Source organism: Tetranychus urticae, chromosome 3 (assembly GCF_039701765.1).
Source record: "Tetranychus urticae isolate SD_2017Ah chromosome 3, NJAU_TeUrti_SD_1.0, whole genome shotgun sequence".
Classification (NCBI taxonomy): domain Eukaryota; kingdom Metazoa; phylum Arthropoda; class Arachnida; order Trombidiformes; family Tetranychidae; genus Tetranychus; species Tetranychus urticae.
The window spans coordinates 10,380,995-10,396,801 of NC_142960.1; the positions used below are offsets into that span (position 1 = coordinate 10,380,995).

The 15,807-nt window shown below is 31.4% G+C and overlaps 2 protein-coding genes and 2 long non-coding RNA genes across 7 annotated transcripts; 2 read left to right on the forward strand and 2 right to left on the reverse strand.

Annotated features, from left to right (window-relative positions):
• The first annotated feature begins 17 nt into the window (after positions 1–17).
• LOC107369680 (uncharacterized) lies at positions 18–4,299 on the forward strand. Of its 2 annotated transcripts, none has more exons than XR_003083528.2 (5): positions 18–1,181; positions 1,444–1,592; positions 1,707–1,796; positions 2,545–2,935; positions 3,199–4,299. It is a non-coding gene; the product is annotated as an uncharacterized LOC107369680 (long non-coding RNA). The 2 variants fall into 2 exon arrangements; XR_016200258.1 differs by having other exon boundaries at positions 434–1,181; positions 1,707–1,860.
• Positions 3,850–7,723, reverse strand: LOC107369682 (uncharacterized). Of its 3 annotated transcripts, XR_003083529.2 has the most exons (5): positions 7,387–7,692; positions 6,243–7,263; positions 5,722–5,818; positions 5,333–5,636; positions 3,850–4,531 (listed from the first exon to the last, which is right to left on the reverse strand). It is a non-coding gene; the product is annotated as an uncharacterized LOC107369682 (long non-coding RNA). The 3 variants fall into 3 exon arrangements; XR_003083530.2 differs by lacking the exon at positions 3,850–4,531 and having other exon boundaries at positions 4,971–5,636; positions 6,464–7,263; positions 7,387–7,723; XR_001570385.3 differs by lacking the exon at positions 3,850–4,531 and having other exon boundaries at positions 4,971–5,636; positions 7,387–7,693.
• Positions 7,724–10,390: 2,667 nt separating this feature from the next.
• Positions 10,391–11,996, reverse strand: LOC107369644 (ragulator complex protein LAMTOR5-like). Its single transcript, XM_089269026.1, has 3 exons — positions 11,536–11,996; positions 11,282–11,452; positions 10,391–11,179 (listed from the first exon to the last, which is right to left on the reverse strand). Exons 1-3 carry the CDS (start codon positions 11,568–11,570, stop codon positions 11,122–11,124), a joined length of 264 nt encoding a protein of 87 aa, XP_089125152.1. The 5' UTR covers positions 11,571–11,996; the 3' UTR covers positions 10,391–11,121.
• A 1,527-nt stretch (positions 11,997–13,523) lies between these two features.
• Positions 13,524–15,232, forward strand: LOC107369641 (uncharacterized). The gene is made up of 4 exons (XM_015937611.3): positions 13,524–13,870; positions 13,934–14,332; positions 14,402–14,498; positions 14,576–15,232. The coding sequence occupies exons 1-4, from the start codon at positions 13,553–13,555 to the stop codon at positions 14,911–14,913; spliced, it is 1,152 nt and encodes a 383-aa protein (XP_015793097.2). The 5' UTR covers positions 13,524–13,552; the 3' UTR covers positions 14,914–15,232.
• The last annotated feature ends 575 nt before the right edge of the window (positions 15,233–15,807 follow it).

The following is a 15,807-nucleotide window of genomic DNA, read 5'->3' on the forward strand; positions in this document are numbered from 1 at the left end:
TTTAGCTAATAAATTAGATTAAATTAGGTAATTTTGTTACCATCGTTTGAGTATTTTTTTTTATAGAAATTGCTTTAATTAATTTTAATGCCATTCAATTTTTGAAAACAGTGCTTTTGTGATAAGTGTGAACATTATCCGTTATCCTCTAAATTATCAATCATGATGTTTACTTCAATTTTAAACTTGATAGTTTAATTGCTCATTCAAAGTGAATTAATTTGTTATTTTTCTTCGTTCCTGTTGTGATGATGATCAAGAAAAAAAAACGTACACTTGCAATTTAATTGCTTGGAATCTCTGATGAAGCATCAAACGTCTTTCAGCCATATTTATCACCTTCTTACATGGGAAACCGGAATGGCCTCATCATTTTAACTAGTTTTCATTAAACATTAATCAAGACTCAACAACTATGTTTAATACCATTACAAAAGTTAATAACAATTCCTGTTCATCATTATTACCCAAATCTCTACACAACTGTATACTCAACAACCAATAACCCAAGATATAAAAGGATAATGATTGTGTTGCTAAAGAAAGTACTAAGGTCAATCAGTGAAGTTTAATGGACAAATTAACATGCTTGGCAACAATTTGAAAGAAGGACAATTCCGTTATCATTTACCTTGACCGTTATCCAATTTTTGTTGGTGATAAAAAAGGCAAAGAATAAAGGGAAAACTTGACTTTTTTTACATCTCACAACTGTCTTTCAAACAACCGGCTTTATGTATTTCAAAAAATATATTTAGTTCTGTTTTTTTTGTACCAAACTACAGTTTAATGGACAATTTAGGAACTTTCTTCACCGATTGACCATTCCATTGGACACTCTTTGATATGAATGGATCGTGATCAGAATGAATCTGAATGAGTTACCCAGAATTATAATAGATCTGTCTTCGTCTATTGATATATTAATGTATTTTTTTTTAAATACATCTATATTAACTAGCAGCAAAAAAAGTTGAGCCATTTATTATACAATACAAACTGCAAAAGGAACTGGAAAAATTAAAACTGTCCATTGTGATGTGTACAAAATGCTTGGTGGTGGTTAATGGTTATTTCGTGTTGATCAATTTTCATCAAAGTTCAGAAACAAATCTTCCAAATACTTAACATGTACCTGAAATATGTACATGTGTAATTGAGATGGCAACAAATTGTAAATTGTAAGTAATATCAGGTTTACCGAGTCAAAGGTTGATTATCCTTATTGAACCTTGTTAAACCTAAATCTTACAGTTATTAATAATATCATCCATTCACCAACTCCAGCTTATTTATCATTAAATAGCTCCTTTTTTTCATCAACTTTACACGATTAAACCTTTCATCTCTAAATAGTTGAAAATTTTTCCATTAACCTCCAAAAAATTTACCTTTTAATAGCAAAAAAAAGCTAAAATTTAAATTTTTCTCTCTTCGTTTCAGGAACCATCAACACTTTGTTCAGTCAAGGATTCATGCAATCGATTTTCAATTTAATTTTTTGTTTGTGGTCAAAGTTAATTTAAAACTGGCAACCTCAATATTGCAAATTCATTTTGAGTGAATCGCCTCAGAATGGTAAAATAATCAAGGTAAATATTAATAAATCGCTGTAAAGCTTCAAGTTGAATTGTTGACCAATTCACTGACAAGAAATGTTGATTTGATTGACTAATTGTTAATTAATTTTCTCATTGTGTTGACAGAAGCATCATGGAAAAGACTATTCGTTCAGATTGATTGGCCTTAGTCAAATTATAATCCAATGCAGTCTCATTATATAATCATCAAACTTGGTACTTATTCAAATCACAAGCTATCATCAGTCTCCCATTATTTGTTTAAATATTGGAAACAGAAGTGATTAGTGATTTTTCAAGAATTATGATAATTTAGTGGTTCCGATGAAAGGCAATATAATTGAAAATAATGAATAAGACTAAGGTTTGAAGATGGGATTGAAAAGCAGAAAATGTCTTAAAAATTACGTGATTTTGATGGATTGGTTGGATAACTTTGGAGCAATGATTTTTGACTGACATTCAGTTAGGAGAAGGAAAAATTGGTATTACCATGGAAGTAAAAATATGATGAGAATAATGATAAAAATGGCAAAGTTCAGGGTGACGCTGTTATTAGCTGAATGCAAAATATGCCAATCAAAATGTTATGTTGATGAACCAAAGGGAATTGGAAATCATGATTAGGCGATTAGCAATTGCTTTTAATTCCAACGATTCAGATTATGGTGTTCACCTCTATCTTTAAACTCAAATGTTTATCTCAGTGTTGTTTGTTATGATAATCACGCTGACGAGAGCTGTTTGTTTATTATGAAACAAGTTAAGCTTTCATTATTCAATTAGATTGCCTAGAAGCGTCAAACGTGTTTTTAAATGGTCACTAAAATATCGTGAATATGTGTGAATGTTAACTCATGATTTGTAAAACAAACGTTCAAATTAAGCCAATCATTCAAAAAGGTCATTTAATCGTTGAAAGTTTTAACTCTGAATTAATTCACTCTCTTTTGGTTGATTACAGATTACCATTGATTTGAAAGCCAACATCACGCTCGTAATGAGACAAAGACCCCTTGAGTTGAAAAGGCTTAGCGCAAAATTGAAAGATGGCGTTAATTTATTGGAATGCTCAACCAGTTGATTGTTTATTTTGTGACAAATTGTTGGTGTTTAAAAAAATTTAATTTTGTGAATCAAGATGGATAATCGAGGAATGGCAAATGAGATTAATGTTGCTGTTATACTGTTTATAATCAACGAGAAAAACAATTTCAAGCAAAACTCAGTCGATGTTCATCTGCAACTTGTATGGTTTAGAGAAATATGGAAGGTGGAAAATGCAATTTTACCATGAAATTGAATGATTTTTATCATTACTTTTTTCTCGATTTACCTTTTCATTTCACTCAAAGGTGCTTTTTACATTGAAAATTGATAACTTCTCACGAGTCCAATAACAATAACAAAAATAGCAACACTAGGTATAGGTTAAATTTAATAATAACAGTTAAATTTAAGATTGTGAAGTGAATATAGAAACGAGATTAAATGTGCATAATTAATCAGTACTAAGTGTTTGATGTAAACTCTTTAATACCAGAGAATGATCTTTTTGAATATGTAATGATATGTTTCCATAATAATTATATCTTTTACCCTTTTTTTATCTTTTCAGACTCATCTTCAAGCCTACTTAATTAACTGGACCTGTGAAAGAACAAGAATGATTTGATTCCTTCGAAAATCTTAAATGCTCAAGTAAACTCTGTTACTATTGTCACGATGAAAGTTAAATCCATGATAAATGATAAACTATCATTTGGGAGTTGGATTTAAATAAAGCTCAATTACCTTTCAAACCATTCAAAGTGGTATAACTCTATTACATACAACAACTATTGGAATGGAAATCGATAATGGTTAAAGCTGAAAATGGTTCCATTATTATCATATATACACACACATCAATATACAGCAACATCAAGATGATTATGCTTTTTGTTTGCTTGATTATTTATCTAATTTACACAACCATCCACTGCAAGTAATTAACTCAACTTGTTGGCCATTAAACCTTCAAGTCAAACCTTTTACGGACCAATAGTTAATCATTGGTTAACCATTTAAAACAAGGTTCACTTTTTAACAATCACCATTACTTTTATGATTTGCCACCAACTTGATCAAATGCTTAATATTTCAAAGTTGTTGCCGTTAAACAGTTATGCAAACAATTAACCAGAGAAGAAAAATTCCAACAGAAATAAATTCATTCTCAATGGAGCCAGTCAATTGGATTTTGAACATTTTTATGGCCAATATCAACATGTGTTACACATTGAAACTGACCGTGGATTGGTGATAATTTGGGGAATGAAATGAGGCCCATTTTAATTGCATACTTTATCAACTTACTAATTATTGGACTTTTTTTTTTGTTGAAAGTCTAATTTTACTTCTACTATTATAAGCTTTTTTTGTTTAATGTGTAAATTTGAGTCGTTAGGTTTTTATGTTAGGTTACCATTGATGATTAAGTATACATTTATGGTTAACCATGCAAAACATATGATAATTCATTTGATATTAGACTAATTATTGAAAATCAGTCGTCAATCAACCTTTACAATGGTCTGTGTATTCATTTATATTTGGTCTCCCCATGATTGACCAAAATTAGGACTCAATAATCATGGTAATAATAATAGCTTTTATCATAATAACTTGTACAGTTTGATTGTTATTATGAATAAAATAAAAGTTAATCTGAAAAGAAGACATTTCCCAGGCTGTTCAGGATCAGTAAACTTTACTTTGTCCACAAAATATCGATCAAATTGTTGTTTTTCAAGACAGTTAAGGTTGTATTTTAATCACGTAAGATCATGTTAATAATGAATGAATAACAGGTAAACAGAGATCTGAATTAATATAATTTTAGTTAATCGTTATTTCCAGTAATTTACCTTTTCATGTTACCATTATTTGTTACAAGTAACCTGGGAAACCTAAATTAACCCAAGAGCAAACAAAGAAAATTAAATTAGTCTTATTTGTACTAATATTTGAGCGATGAAAGTTAAAGATTTGTATTTAGATTCAAGTTAATCAAATCATTGTCAAGTGAATAGATGTAAAAATGTATTGAATTGATGATTTACTGGATGGTAACAATGGTTAATAAGATTACTATTTTTGCATATTAAAATATTCATTTTAATAGTCAACTTGTAATCAAGTTAACCAGTTGCCTTCATTTGTTTGCTATAAACCTTACCTATTAACCATTCATTTTAATGGCAACTAATGGTCTATTTGGTGATACATTAAATCAATGAAGGTTTACAAGAGAAATTGATATTTGGATCAATTTGATTGAAAGGTGAAACAATTAAGGTGGCAAACAAGGTATCAAAAGTAATCGAGTCAGTGAAAGAAGGCAAGTGATGATTTATAACAATCAATTTAAACAGTCAGTTTGTTATAGTTAATTATAATAGATACATCTAACAGTTTTTATGGCAACACTTGTCTAACAATCTTATGAGAATTAATGTATTCCTTGGAAAGTAAATTGTTGATGATATAAAATGGTAGTGACAATAATTTATCAAAATTAACTTATTTTGTTTCCAGTCAAGCTATTAAGAAGTGCTCGTAATTAGTTAACTGTTAAAGATTGAATGTTGTTAACATGATTAAGGTTAACCAATATGTACATTAATCAAAAGTGTGTCTTGTGTGTGTGTGAAAGCTAACCAAGGAAATAAAATGGTCATTAGCCGTTTAATTTTGCTCCTTTTTCTTACCTTTACAATTGACTTGATGTAAAATGATTTAAATGATGATTAAATTAACTGTGAAGATTACATATTTTTTATACATCAAATTGGTTGGAGAGAGTGTTCAAGGTGAAGATTTGGAAGAAGAAGAAGGTAAAAAAGTGCAATTTATCATGAAAAATGAACCAATTAGTTGTTTCCATTGCTTGCAAGGTGACATCTTTATAGTGTTTCTGCCTCACCACATAACTATTCACATATGATGAATTTGGTTGTAATATTTTTTAATTAGTCCACCGTAAAGTCATGCTGTTTGTTTGCCATTAAATTGCTGAAATATTAAAAATGATTAGTATTGAAAAATTGGTATTGACTTGTTTAGTTAATAGAGTTGTTTTAAATTATTAGCAACTTACCAGTTTATGTCAGACTTTTGGTAAGTCATTCATGGTTGACATCAATTTGTAATGAAACAAATTATGAATTTTGGCCCAGTAATTGACTGTTGTTCAGCTGGATGAATTAATAAAATGGAAAGTAAAATAAGATTAATGTTAGGTAAATAAAGGTAAATAGAATAAATTGTTTCTTGTAAAAAAAAGGTAAATGATTTCATGATGATGATGATGATGAAGAGAAGGGAAAAATATATTAACATGGAGAAAGTAAAGAAATTTTGGTTTGAATAGATTTTTTTTTTCCTACTAATATTTTCACTTTCAAATTTATATTTCAACTCCACTCCCTTTCCTTTCATATTTTTTTATATCAAATTCAATCTAATATTCGTGACATTTATCAGAAAAAGTAACTTTCGTCTTCATCATAATGTTTCCCATCTCCTTATCACCAAAACTGTTTTCCTCCTCATTATCATCAACATCACCATCGTCATCATTTGCTTTCATCTTATTATTTCAATCAAGAGAAACATCACCCTGGATCCATGGTCTTGACTGGCTTCACATTAAGGCTAAAAATAAAAGGTTGTCATAATTGACCTTTTTTCACTTTCCTCTGCACGAGCTTATTTCCTTTAGTTGACTTATCAACATCGTGACTCGCCCTGTGGTCACGGTTTATTCACCAGCTATGCAGCCATGATAATACGGAATCAGGTAATCAGACCGAAGGATCGGTTTGTCGTGTTTAACCCACCTCACTCTTTTAGCTTGATTTCCTTTATGTGTGTTTCTGCTTCGCTTGTTGACTTCATCTCAATGGTGATGGTGGACACATTGAATTACGAACTGTGGCAATCAAATGCCCAACCCAATAAGCGTGTTTCTGTACGCCCAAGCTCATTTCAAACCACAGATTATGTTTAATAATCAGATCATTTTTATATTCAAAATCCATAATGTTCCCTTCGGTAGATGAAAAGATTTTACTTTCTTGTTGTATGTTTCTCTTGTTTATGATGATGATATTGTTATCAGGTTCACCATTAAATTTGAATTTATCTTGATTTGTGATTGAGATTGTGATTGTAGTTCGGCTAAAATTATTTACAGGTTCATGTGAATGGTGAAGATTGTTTCTTTATGCCATAAATAGCGAAAATCTATGTTCAAGATAAACTTGATCATTTTTGATACAAATGAAAAGCTCAATTGTCCAATGGATGGAATTCTGGAGTTATTTGGGAATCAATGAACACGCTCCATTCAAAATGGCCATTTATAGTGAATCAGTGTTTATGATGTTGATGGTCAGGGTGATGATGATGATAATCAATTTCATTGATGTACTTTCTTTTCTTTCACATTTCTTTTATCTCTCCAAATTGCATTCCCTTATGATGAATCATGAATATGAAAAAACCAGGCAACATGAACACCAAAACGTTGATCGACCTTGTCTCAACTTTATAATCTTGTATGATATCTCAGCATGTTGTTTCTCCTTTTCTTCTCCATTTTATTATTCATACAAATCCAACGTTATTTGATATAAACCTGGTAAAAGTGAAGATACAAGTCAGATCTTTTATTAGTCATTAATGAATAAAAGAAGTGAAAATGTGTTTTTTATTCAATATTGGATACAACACACAATAAAAGATTTAAAGAACAACTAACCTGTTGTTTACTTGATCATTGTTACCAAAATTTCAGCTTTCTCTTGTTAGTTTACATGTAAATTTGACCGACTATACTCTTAAAAGATATCTTTCGATTAAACAAGAGGTCAACATCTCCTAAAATCACTCAAAATCTTAGTTTGAGTAAATCGCTTTTTAGACTTGGTTATCTATTTTGTATTTGAAGACTTAAAACTTTAAGCCATTTTAAATTTGGCTTTTTTGTTTTGGCCAGAGAGTAGGATAAGAAGAGAGATGACGAGCCAAAAAACTGTAAAGACGCGATTCAGTTCTTCCAGTTCACACTCAGGTTGCGTTGGTCCAAGACAGACTTTTTTGGCTCTTGCCTTTATGTGTGAGCTCAGGGCTCCATCTTTTGATCAAACCTTTAACTCAAAATAATCATAGTTTCTAGTCAACATGACTAGTTAACGAGATTTTAATGAGTTATGGTTCTTATCAAGGAGACTTATCAAAATTTTCATAACATTATGGAACCCTTTTCTGTGAAATCAATAAAAAATTTTATTATAAATTTACATAATGATATTGAATTTTGAGCTGAACCGATATCAAAAAGACAGCATTTCTATTTACATTGCTTGTATCTTAATTTTCAGATATTTTGTAAGTGATTGTTATTACAATTGAAATTTTATCTCATTGTACGGTCATGCTGGAAACCATTTGACAGCAACACTCAGGAACAGCTGAGCCAATATCAACAAGACGTGCATTTCATTTCACACTTGACATCGTTAACTTTTTCAACTGAAATTTCATCATTCAGGTTTTCAATTGTCGGTGAAATCTTGAAATCGGTCAATTCACAAATTGATTTACTAGTTGGAATATGATTATTGCTTATAGATACAGTACGACGACACTTGCAGAGACAAAAGGATAACAATATGATCGCAACGCAGATTGATGATGCATATATTGTTTTCGCACTGAGAAACTGTTGGCATTTATTTAAATTTGTATAATCTGGACAGTTGTATGTTAGGAAGGCAGAGAGTTTATTCAACTTTGATGAAGGAGAACTGCAATTAGCAACATGAGAATCAAGAAGACACTGTTTCAGAATCATTGTCTTACAACATTGACTTTTCATGGAGTCCAAAAAATCAATCTTTTTAACTTTGGAATGGCAATGTTTAGCAATCATATTGACATGTGATGAACAATCTGATGACACTGAAGAGACGCTATATGATGAGAGTGCAGATAAATTTGGTAGTGATGGAGTGACAGTTGAATATACGAAATGGTTGAGCACAGTCGAAATGAGTAGGCCATATTTGTAGACAGGAACACATGAAGGCATATTTCAAAGATTGCACAAATACTTGCAGATACACAAACAGAGACGCACTTACAAGTGAAAGTCTGAAAAAATATATTAATGAAGTCAAAATAATTAAGTGACAGTTTTTAGGCGACTGTACCGACGTTGTATACACGTTGAGAAAAAATAATATCAATACAACTAGAACATGAAATAGTGTTATTGGAAAGTGTTTGCAGTTGATTGAAGTCATGTCTCGATCATATTTCATAACCATTTGGATCAACTCCAAGCCTTGCTTCGCTTCACTTTCCTGTTAAGAAGTAATTAGTAGATATTAGATCTTGATTGTTTCATCAATACTGTATGAAATGCCTCCTTAAACTGGATTCAACACAATGTTATACAGAGTCAAGTAACAAAGATCATTAACAAAGCCTAAATTGTTTGATTGATTTTAATTGAAAACAGTTGTACTTACTGAAGTATCAATTGACTGAACAAAGTCTAAACTTTGCATAACTTGAAAAATGATCCATTTTAGGATAACATTTGAGTTCAAATCATGATACAGTAGAGAGATAGTCACTTGAACTAGGGATGGATTGGACAATGTTCAATGGGCATTAGTTTCGAAATGTAGCTTACGAATTATGGACATGATTTTTCACAAATTCCCCACTTTTTCAATCTTTTTATTTCGGTTGTTGGGCAAATACGGTGAGAAAAGAGTGATTGAAAAAGTGGTAAACGTGCCTAGATAAACCGGTCCAAGAATTATTAATATGGAAGTTTGTTTCAAACATAGAATACACGTGAAGGATAATATTTCACGCTTATCGATGTGGTGAAAAAGCCAACCCCACGCATATAAATGTGAAAGTTGCTTTAAAAAGAACAGAAGTATAAGAGAATATCTTTAGACCATCGAATTCTGTGATAAAGAATTTGTGAGAATAGCGTTGAGTTAATAATAATGGTATTTCATGGACTTCCCATTCAATAAGCTTCGCCAATTTTGAATTTACCAACAGAAAGAATAGCAACGGACCCAATGGATTAGTGACTCATAATCCCGAGATTTCCTTACGGGCAAAAGAACTGGTCAACACCTCCTAAAATCACCCAAATGTGAGTATAAAAAGGAAAAGTAAAAGCCATTGAAGACATTCAGTTTCTTCTCAACTATTTCAAGTCCACCTGATTTTAAACGAATTGTTTGTGTCAATTACTTTCTCTGTTCCAAAATGTCGAAGTTATTAAGTTTCCTTCTTCTGTGTATCTATTTTCAGTGTACCCTTGGTTTCCATTTGGAAAAGTCAAAGGGAAAACATGTAATTTCCGCCTCAACAGCTGAAGGAATCAAGAAAAAGTCCGAAGTGGCTGGTTTAATATCTGGAACTTCACTCGGTGTCGCCAAAGCAGCGTTAAAAAAACCAATATTTATTGAAAAAGAGATTGTTTATTTTAAAAAAGTGGCTCCAGAAAAACCCAAATTCAAGGTGGTTTGGGTCGAGCAAAAAGTGCCAATCATGACCCAAGAGCCAGCAGCTCCTGTGGAATTATACAAAAAAGTAACAAAAACAAAGGTAAAGAAAACCAATATGGTTAAATTAAGTGTGAAGCCTTATTTCAAAGGCTATTTTAAAGGTAAAACCTTTGGAAAAATTTTAGGTTAATTGTAATAACACCAACAAATTTGTATTTAAAATTATATTCAATAAATAATTTTCTTTATTATAAATTTACATTGTTTTCATATTATATTATTCGAGCTAAACCGGTATCAAAAAGATGAGCATTTCTATTTGCATTGCTTTTATAATTTACTCATATCTTAATTTTCAGGTATTTTGAGAACCATTGCTATTACAATTTGTTTATTTAAAATTTCTGTCCCAATAAACGGCCATACTGGAAACCATTTGACAACAACATTCAGGAACGGATGAGCCAGTATCAACAAAACGAGCATTCTTTTCAGAGTTGTCATCAATTTTTCAACTGAAATTTCATCATTCAGGTTTTCAATTGTCGGTGAAATCTTGAAATCGTTAAGTTGTATGTGAGGAAGGCAGAGAGTTTATCTAACTTTGATGATGGAGAACTGCAATTAACAACATGCGAATCAACAAGACACTGTTTCAGAATCATTGTCTTACAACTTTGACTTTTCATGGAGTCCAAAAAATCTATCTTATTTACATCATATTGATGTGCGATGAACAATCTGATGACACTGAAGAGACGCTATATGATGAGAGTGCAGATAAATTTGGTAGTGATGGAGTGACAGTTGAATATACGAAATGGTTGAGCACAGTCGAAATGAGTAGATCATATTTGTAGACAGGAGCACATGTAGATGGAGGCTCATCGATGGTTCATTAATAAGCGAGTTTTGTTTGAAAAATATTGATGTACATACTTTAAACATCAGGTTTATTTAGTTTTATAAATTGCTGTAACAACATTTCCTTTGACTTGAATAAGAATACGTCTGAATAGATGAGAAGAAGAGAACACAAAAACAAATCAGTGAATTTCATTGGGAAAATGAATAAAAAGGAACAATGATTAACAAGATAATTGTGAAACACACCCTTTATCCGTTTCCAATTCTACTACTGGGTCATCTTCTGTGTCTAAACATTTGGCCGAATTTGCAATGGCAGAAAAGATTCCGGAAAGATTTTCATTGATTCCTTCAGATTGTAAACACAAGCCTTTGTTATCAATTGCCATGAATTCTTTAACTTTGGGCCTAGACAAACTGATAGGTAACAGAGGGAAGAAAAAAAAGAGCTCGTAAACACAATGAACAAGAGGAAATGGAATAAATTTGGCTGAACTTACACTTCATTAGATATCTCGACCAAACCTGATTCCATACTAGTTAGACAATTTAACTTTAATCAACGGTGAATACGTTCTGCAAAAATTTTAAATCTTTGTTTAAAAGGAACAAGACAGTCCATCGACAGAAGTACATAAAGGCTGTAACCATTGAGCTATAACATGAAATACCTTCAACATATAAAACAAATAACGAAATATACTACGCTATTGATAACACATAAAATACCGAAAAATCATTCTGCTTTGCACATAAGACAGAGGTAATATTAATAACAAAAGAACTCTTATTGTTAAACAGAATTTGTGAATTTAGATCTTTTCATGGACTTCCCATACAAAAAAGCTTCGCCAATTTTGAATTTACCAACAGAAAGAATAGCAACTGACTCTATGGATTAGTGACTCAAATCCCGAGATTTCCTTACGGGCAAAAGAACTGGTCAACACCTCCTAAAATCACCCAAATGTGAGTATAAAAGGGAAATGTAAAAGCCATTGAAGACATTCAGTCTCTTCTCAACTATTTCAAGTCCACCTGATTTTAAACGAATTGTTTGTGTCAATTACTTTCTCTGTTCCAAAATGTCGAAGTTATTAAGTTTCCTTCTTCTGTGTATCTATTTTCAGTGTACCCTTGGTTTCCATTTGGAAAAGTCAAAGGGAAAACATGTAATTTCCGCCTCAACAGCTGAAGGAATCAAGAAAAAGTCCGAAGTGGCTGGTTTAATATCTGGAACTTCACTCGGTGTCGCCAAAGCAGCGTTAAAAAAACCAATATTTATTGAAAAAGAGATTGTTTATTTTAAAAAAGTGGCTCCAGAAAAACCCAAATTCAAGGTGGTTTGGGTCGAGCAAAAAGTGCCAATCATGACCCAAGAGCCAGCAGCTCCTGTGGAATTATACAAAAAAGTAACAAAAACAAAGGTTAAGAAAACCAATATGGTTAAATTACGTGTAGTGCCATATATCAAAGGCTATTTTAAAGGTAAAACCGTTGGAAAATTTTTAGGTTAATTGTAATAAAACTAACAAACTTGTATTAAAATTATATTAAATAAATAATTTTCTTTATTATAAATTTACATTGTTTTTATCTGATTATATTTTGAGCTGAAACGGTATCAAAAAGACGAGCATTTCTATGTATTTCTATTCTGTTTCTATTCTATTTCGTTTTTACACTGCTATTATTATAATTTACTCATGTCTCAATTTTCAGATATTTTGAGAATAATTGCTATTACAATTTGTTCATAAAAAAATTTGTCGCAATAAAAGGTCATGCTTGAAAACATTCGAGAAAAGGATAAGCCAAAATCAAGAAGAAGAGCAAATATCAAACTGCAAATTTCAAATATTCAATTTTTCAGTTGTCAGGGGAATTCTTACATGCAAAATTGTCCTCTTTTAAATCAATTGTTAGGTCTACATCCTTAAGCTCGTCATTAAAATCACCAAAAGCGTATTTGCCCATTGAGCCAGGTTCATGAGTTTCAATATGTATTTGTTCGGGTCCATAGGATACTTATTTGAAACCAATCTCTTTGGGGTCACCTCTTACTTCATCGCTAAACCTTACCCTCCGATTGGTAATGCGGTACCTTTGGAACAGTTTAAATAACAAACATTTTATTACAATAAGGACAGGAAGATATAAGGAAATATCACAGTAAAATATATGAAATAGAAGAAGAACATTCCAAACTGAAAATTAACACAATATTTTCAACAATTATCATCTAACAATTAATTAACAAAAGATGATTAATAAAACAAACAAAACAAAAATTTAAGACAATGAAACCTGACTCGATGGAAAAATTTCACATGCACTTGCAAAACCAAAATCTAGGGTCTCTCTAACTTGATAGGATAATGTAATGGGTTAATTTGATCAACCAATCACATAACTCCTATCAGATTCTATTGGATCCAAAGAGTCGAGACGCTTCTTTACCCTTATTAACTACTTTAGTTTAGTTTAAGGCTTTGTTTAGAGCTTTCTTAAGCTAAAATGCTTCTTTTATTTTTTTTAATCCTTTTTTTATATAAAAATTTTGAAAACAATGTTCACAATTTTTTAATTGTGAACATTGTTTTATTATCGTCTATGCCATCAGCGCATAGTGACCCTTGCGTTGATGGCATCTACGATTCCATCTCGTGTGACCATGAAAATAAACTCATGGTCACATACAGCAATCTTATTTTTTATGGTGACTGTTCTTCTTACCCTTTTCATGTTAATCAAAATTATCAGGTTTTAATTGATAAATATGTTAAAATAATTGCATCAGTTACTGATGGCCATGGATTCCAATATTTTTTTCAGGTAAGTTTTGTCTAATTTTAAATATAATGAAAACTAACACCTAATATCTTAATTTTTTTGCAGGAACAAAGTGTTATCCTTGTGTCCAAAAATAAGAGATTTGAAAAGCCCATCAGTGAAATTTTCTCTCCATTCAGTGGAATTATTGAACATGCTATTGGTTTGAAAGATAGAGAATCTAAATTGTTTTTCGGGTCTGATTTTACCATTCAACTTTACACTAAAGACCACCTTGCCAATGAACGCCGTGTCTATAGTTATGATGTGGTAAAAATATCCAATGGTTTGCCTTTTTGGAGTGAAACTCGAGTTCTGAAGCCACTAAATCATTCGATTGGAAAAACCTCGACGCTTGTTCATTTGCTATCCGTCCAAAAGGAGTATATAACTGCTATTCTTGGTTCATCTTCGGGTCCGATTTACTCCAAAGCTGGACTTTATACTTGCATTGATCTAGTTTATGTAAGAAAACACTTACTTTCATCTATTGTTCTTCTGTTATCGTTGTCTTTTCATTTTTTATCATTTCAGCAATATAACCTAGTGGACTGCCTGGAAGAAAATGAGCAAATTTATGAGAAAATGCAACTTGGACATCTTTTTAAATGTCAATCCAAGCATAAATATCGTGAGTATATTTCATGTACCCTAACATTTCACTCTCAATGTTGTGTTATAAATTTTCTTTTCTGTTTTTTTTCATAGCATTTGATCTATTGACTGTGATGCTTTGGTTTTCGCTTGGCCTAACAATCCTTTCCTTATTAGGACTTATGAAATGTTTGATATTTAAACTGTTCAAAAGGTATCGCATAACCAATCGGAGGGTAAGGTTTAGCGATGAAGTAAGAGGTGACCCCAAAGAGATTGGTTTCAAATATAATGTTTCCTATGGACCCGAGCAAATACATATCGAAAAACCTGAACCTACTTCAATGGGCCAATACGCAGCTGAAGATGTCAACGACGATTACAAGGATGTGAACCTTTCAATAGATTTGAAAGAGGAAAATTTTGCAAGTAAAAATTTCACCGAAAACTGAAAATTTTAAGTTTGATAATTTCAGTTGTAAAATTGATGATAACTCTAACTCTAACTGTGAGAAATACTCTTCTTCTTGATACTGGATCATCCTTTTCTCGATTGTTACCTGCAAATGTTTTCAAGCATGGCCTTGTATTGGGACAAAAATTTTTATGAACAAATTGTAATAGCAATGGTTTACAAAATATCTGAAAATTAAGAAATAAGCAATGTAAATAGAAATACTCGTCTTTTTGATACCGGTTCAGCTCGAATAATACAATATGAAAACAATGTAAATTTATAATAAAGAAAATTATTTATTTAATATAATTTTAGATACAAGTTTGTTAGTTTTATTACAATTAACCTAGGATTTTTCCAAAGGTTTTACCTTTGAAATAGCCTTTGAAATAAGGCTTCACACTTAATTTAACCATATTGGTTTTCTTTACCTTTGTTTTTGTTACTTTTTTGTATAATTCCACAGGAGCTGCTAGCTCTTGACTCATGATTGGCACTTTCTGTTCGACCCAAACCACCTTGAATTTGGGTCTTTCTGGAGCCACTTTTTTAAAATAAACAATCTCTTTTTCAATAAATATTGGTTTTTTTAACGCCGCTTTGGCGACACCGAGTGAAGTACCAGATATTAAACCAGCCACTTCGGACTTTTTCTTGATTCCTTCAGCTGTTGAGGCTGAAATTACATGTTTTCCCTTTGACTTTTCCAAATGGAAACCAAGGGTACACTGAAAATAGATACACAGAAGAAGGAAACTTAATAACTTCGACATTTTGGAACAGAGAAAGTAATTGACACAAACAGTTCGTTCAAAATAAGGTGGACTTGGAATAAGTTGAGAAGAGACTGAATGTCTTCAATGGTATTTACATTTCCCTTTTATACTCA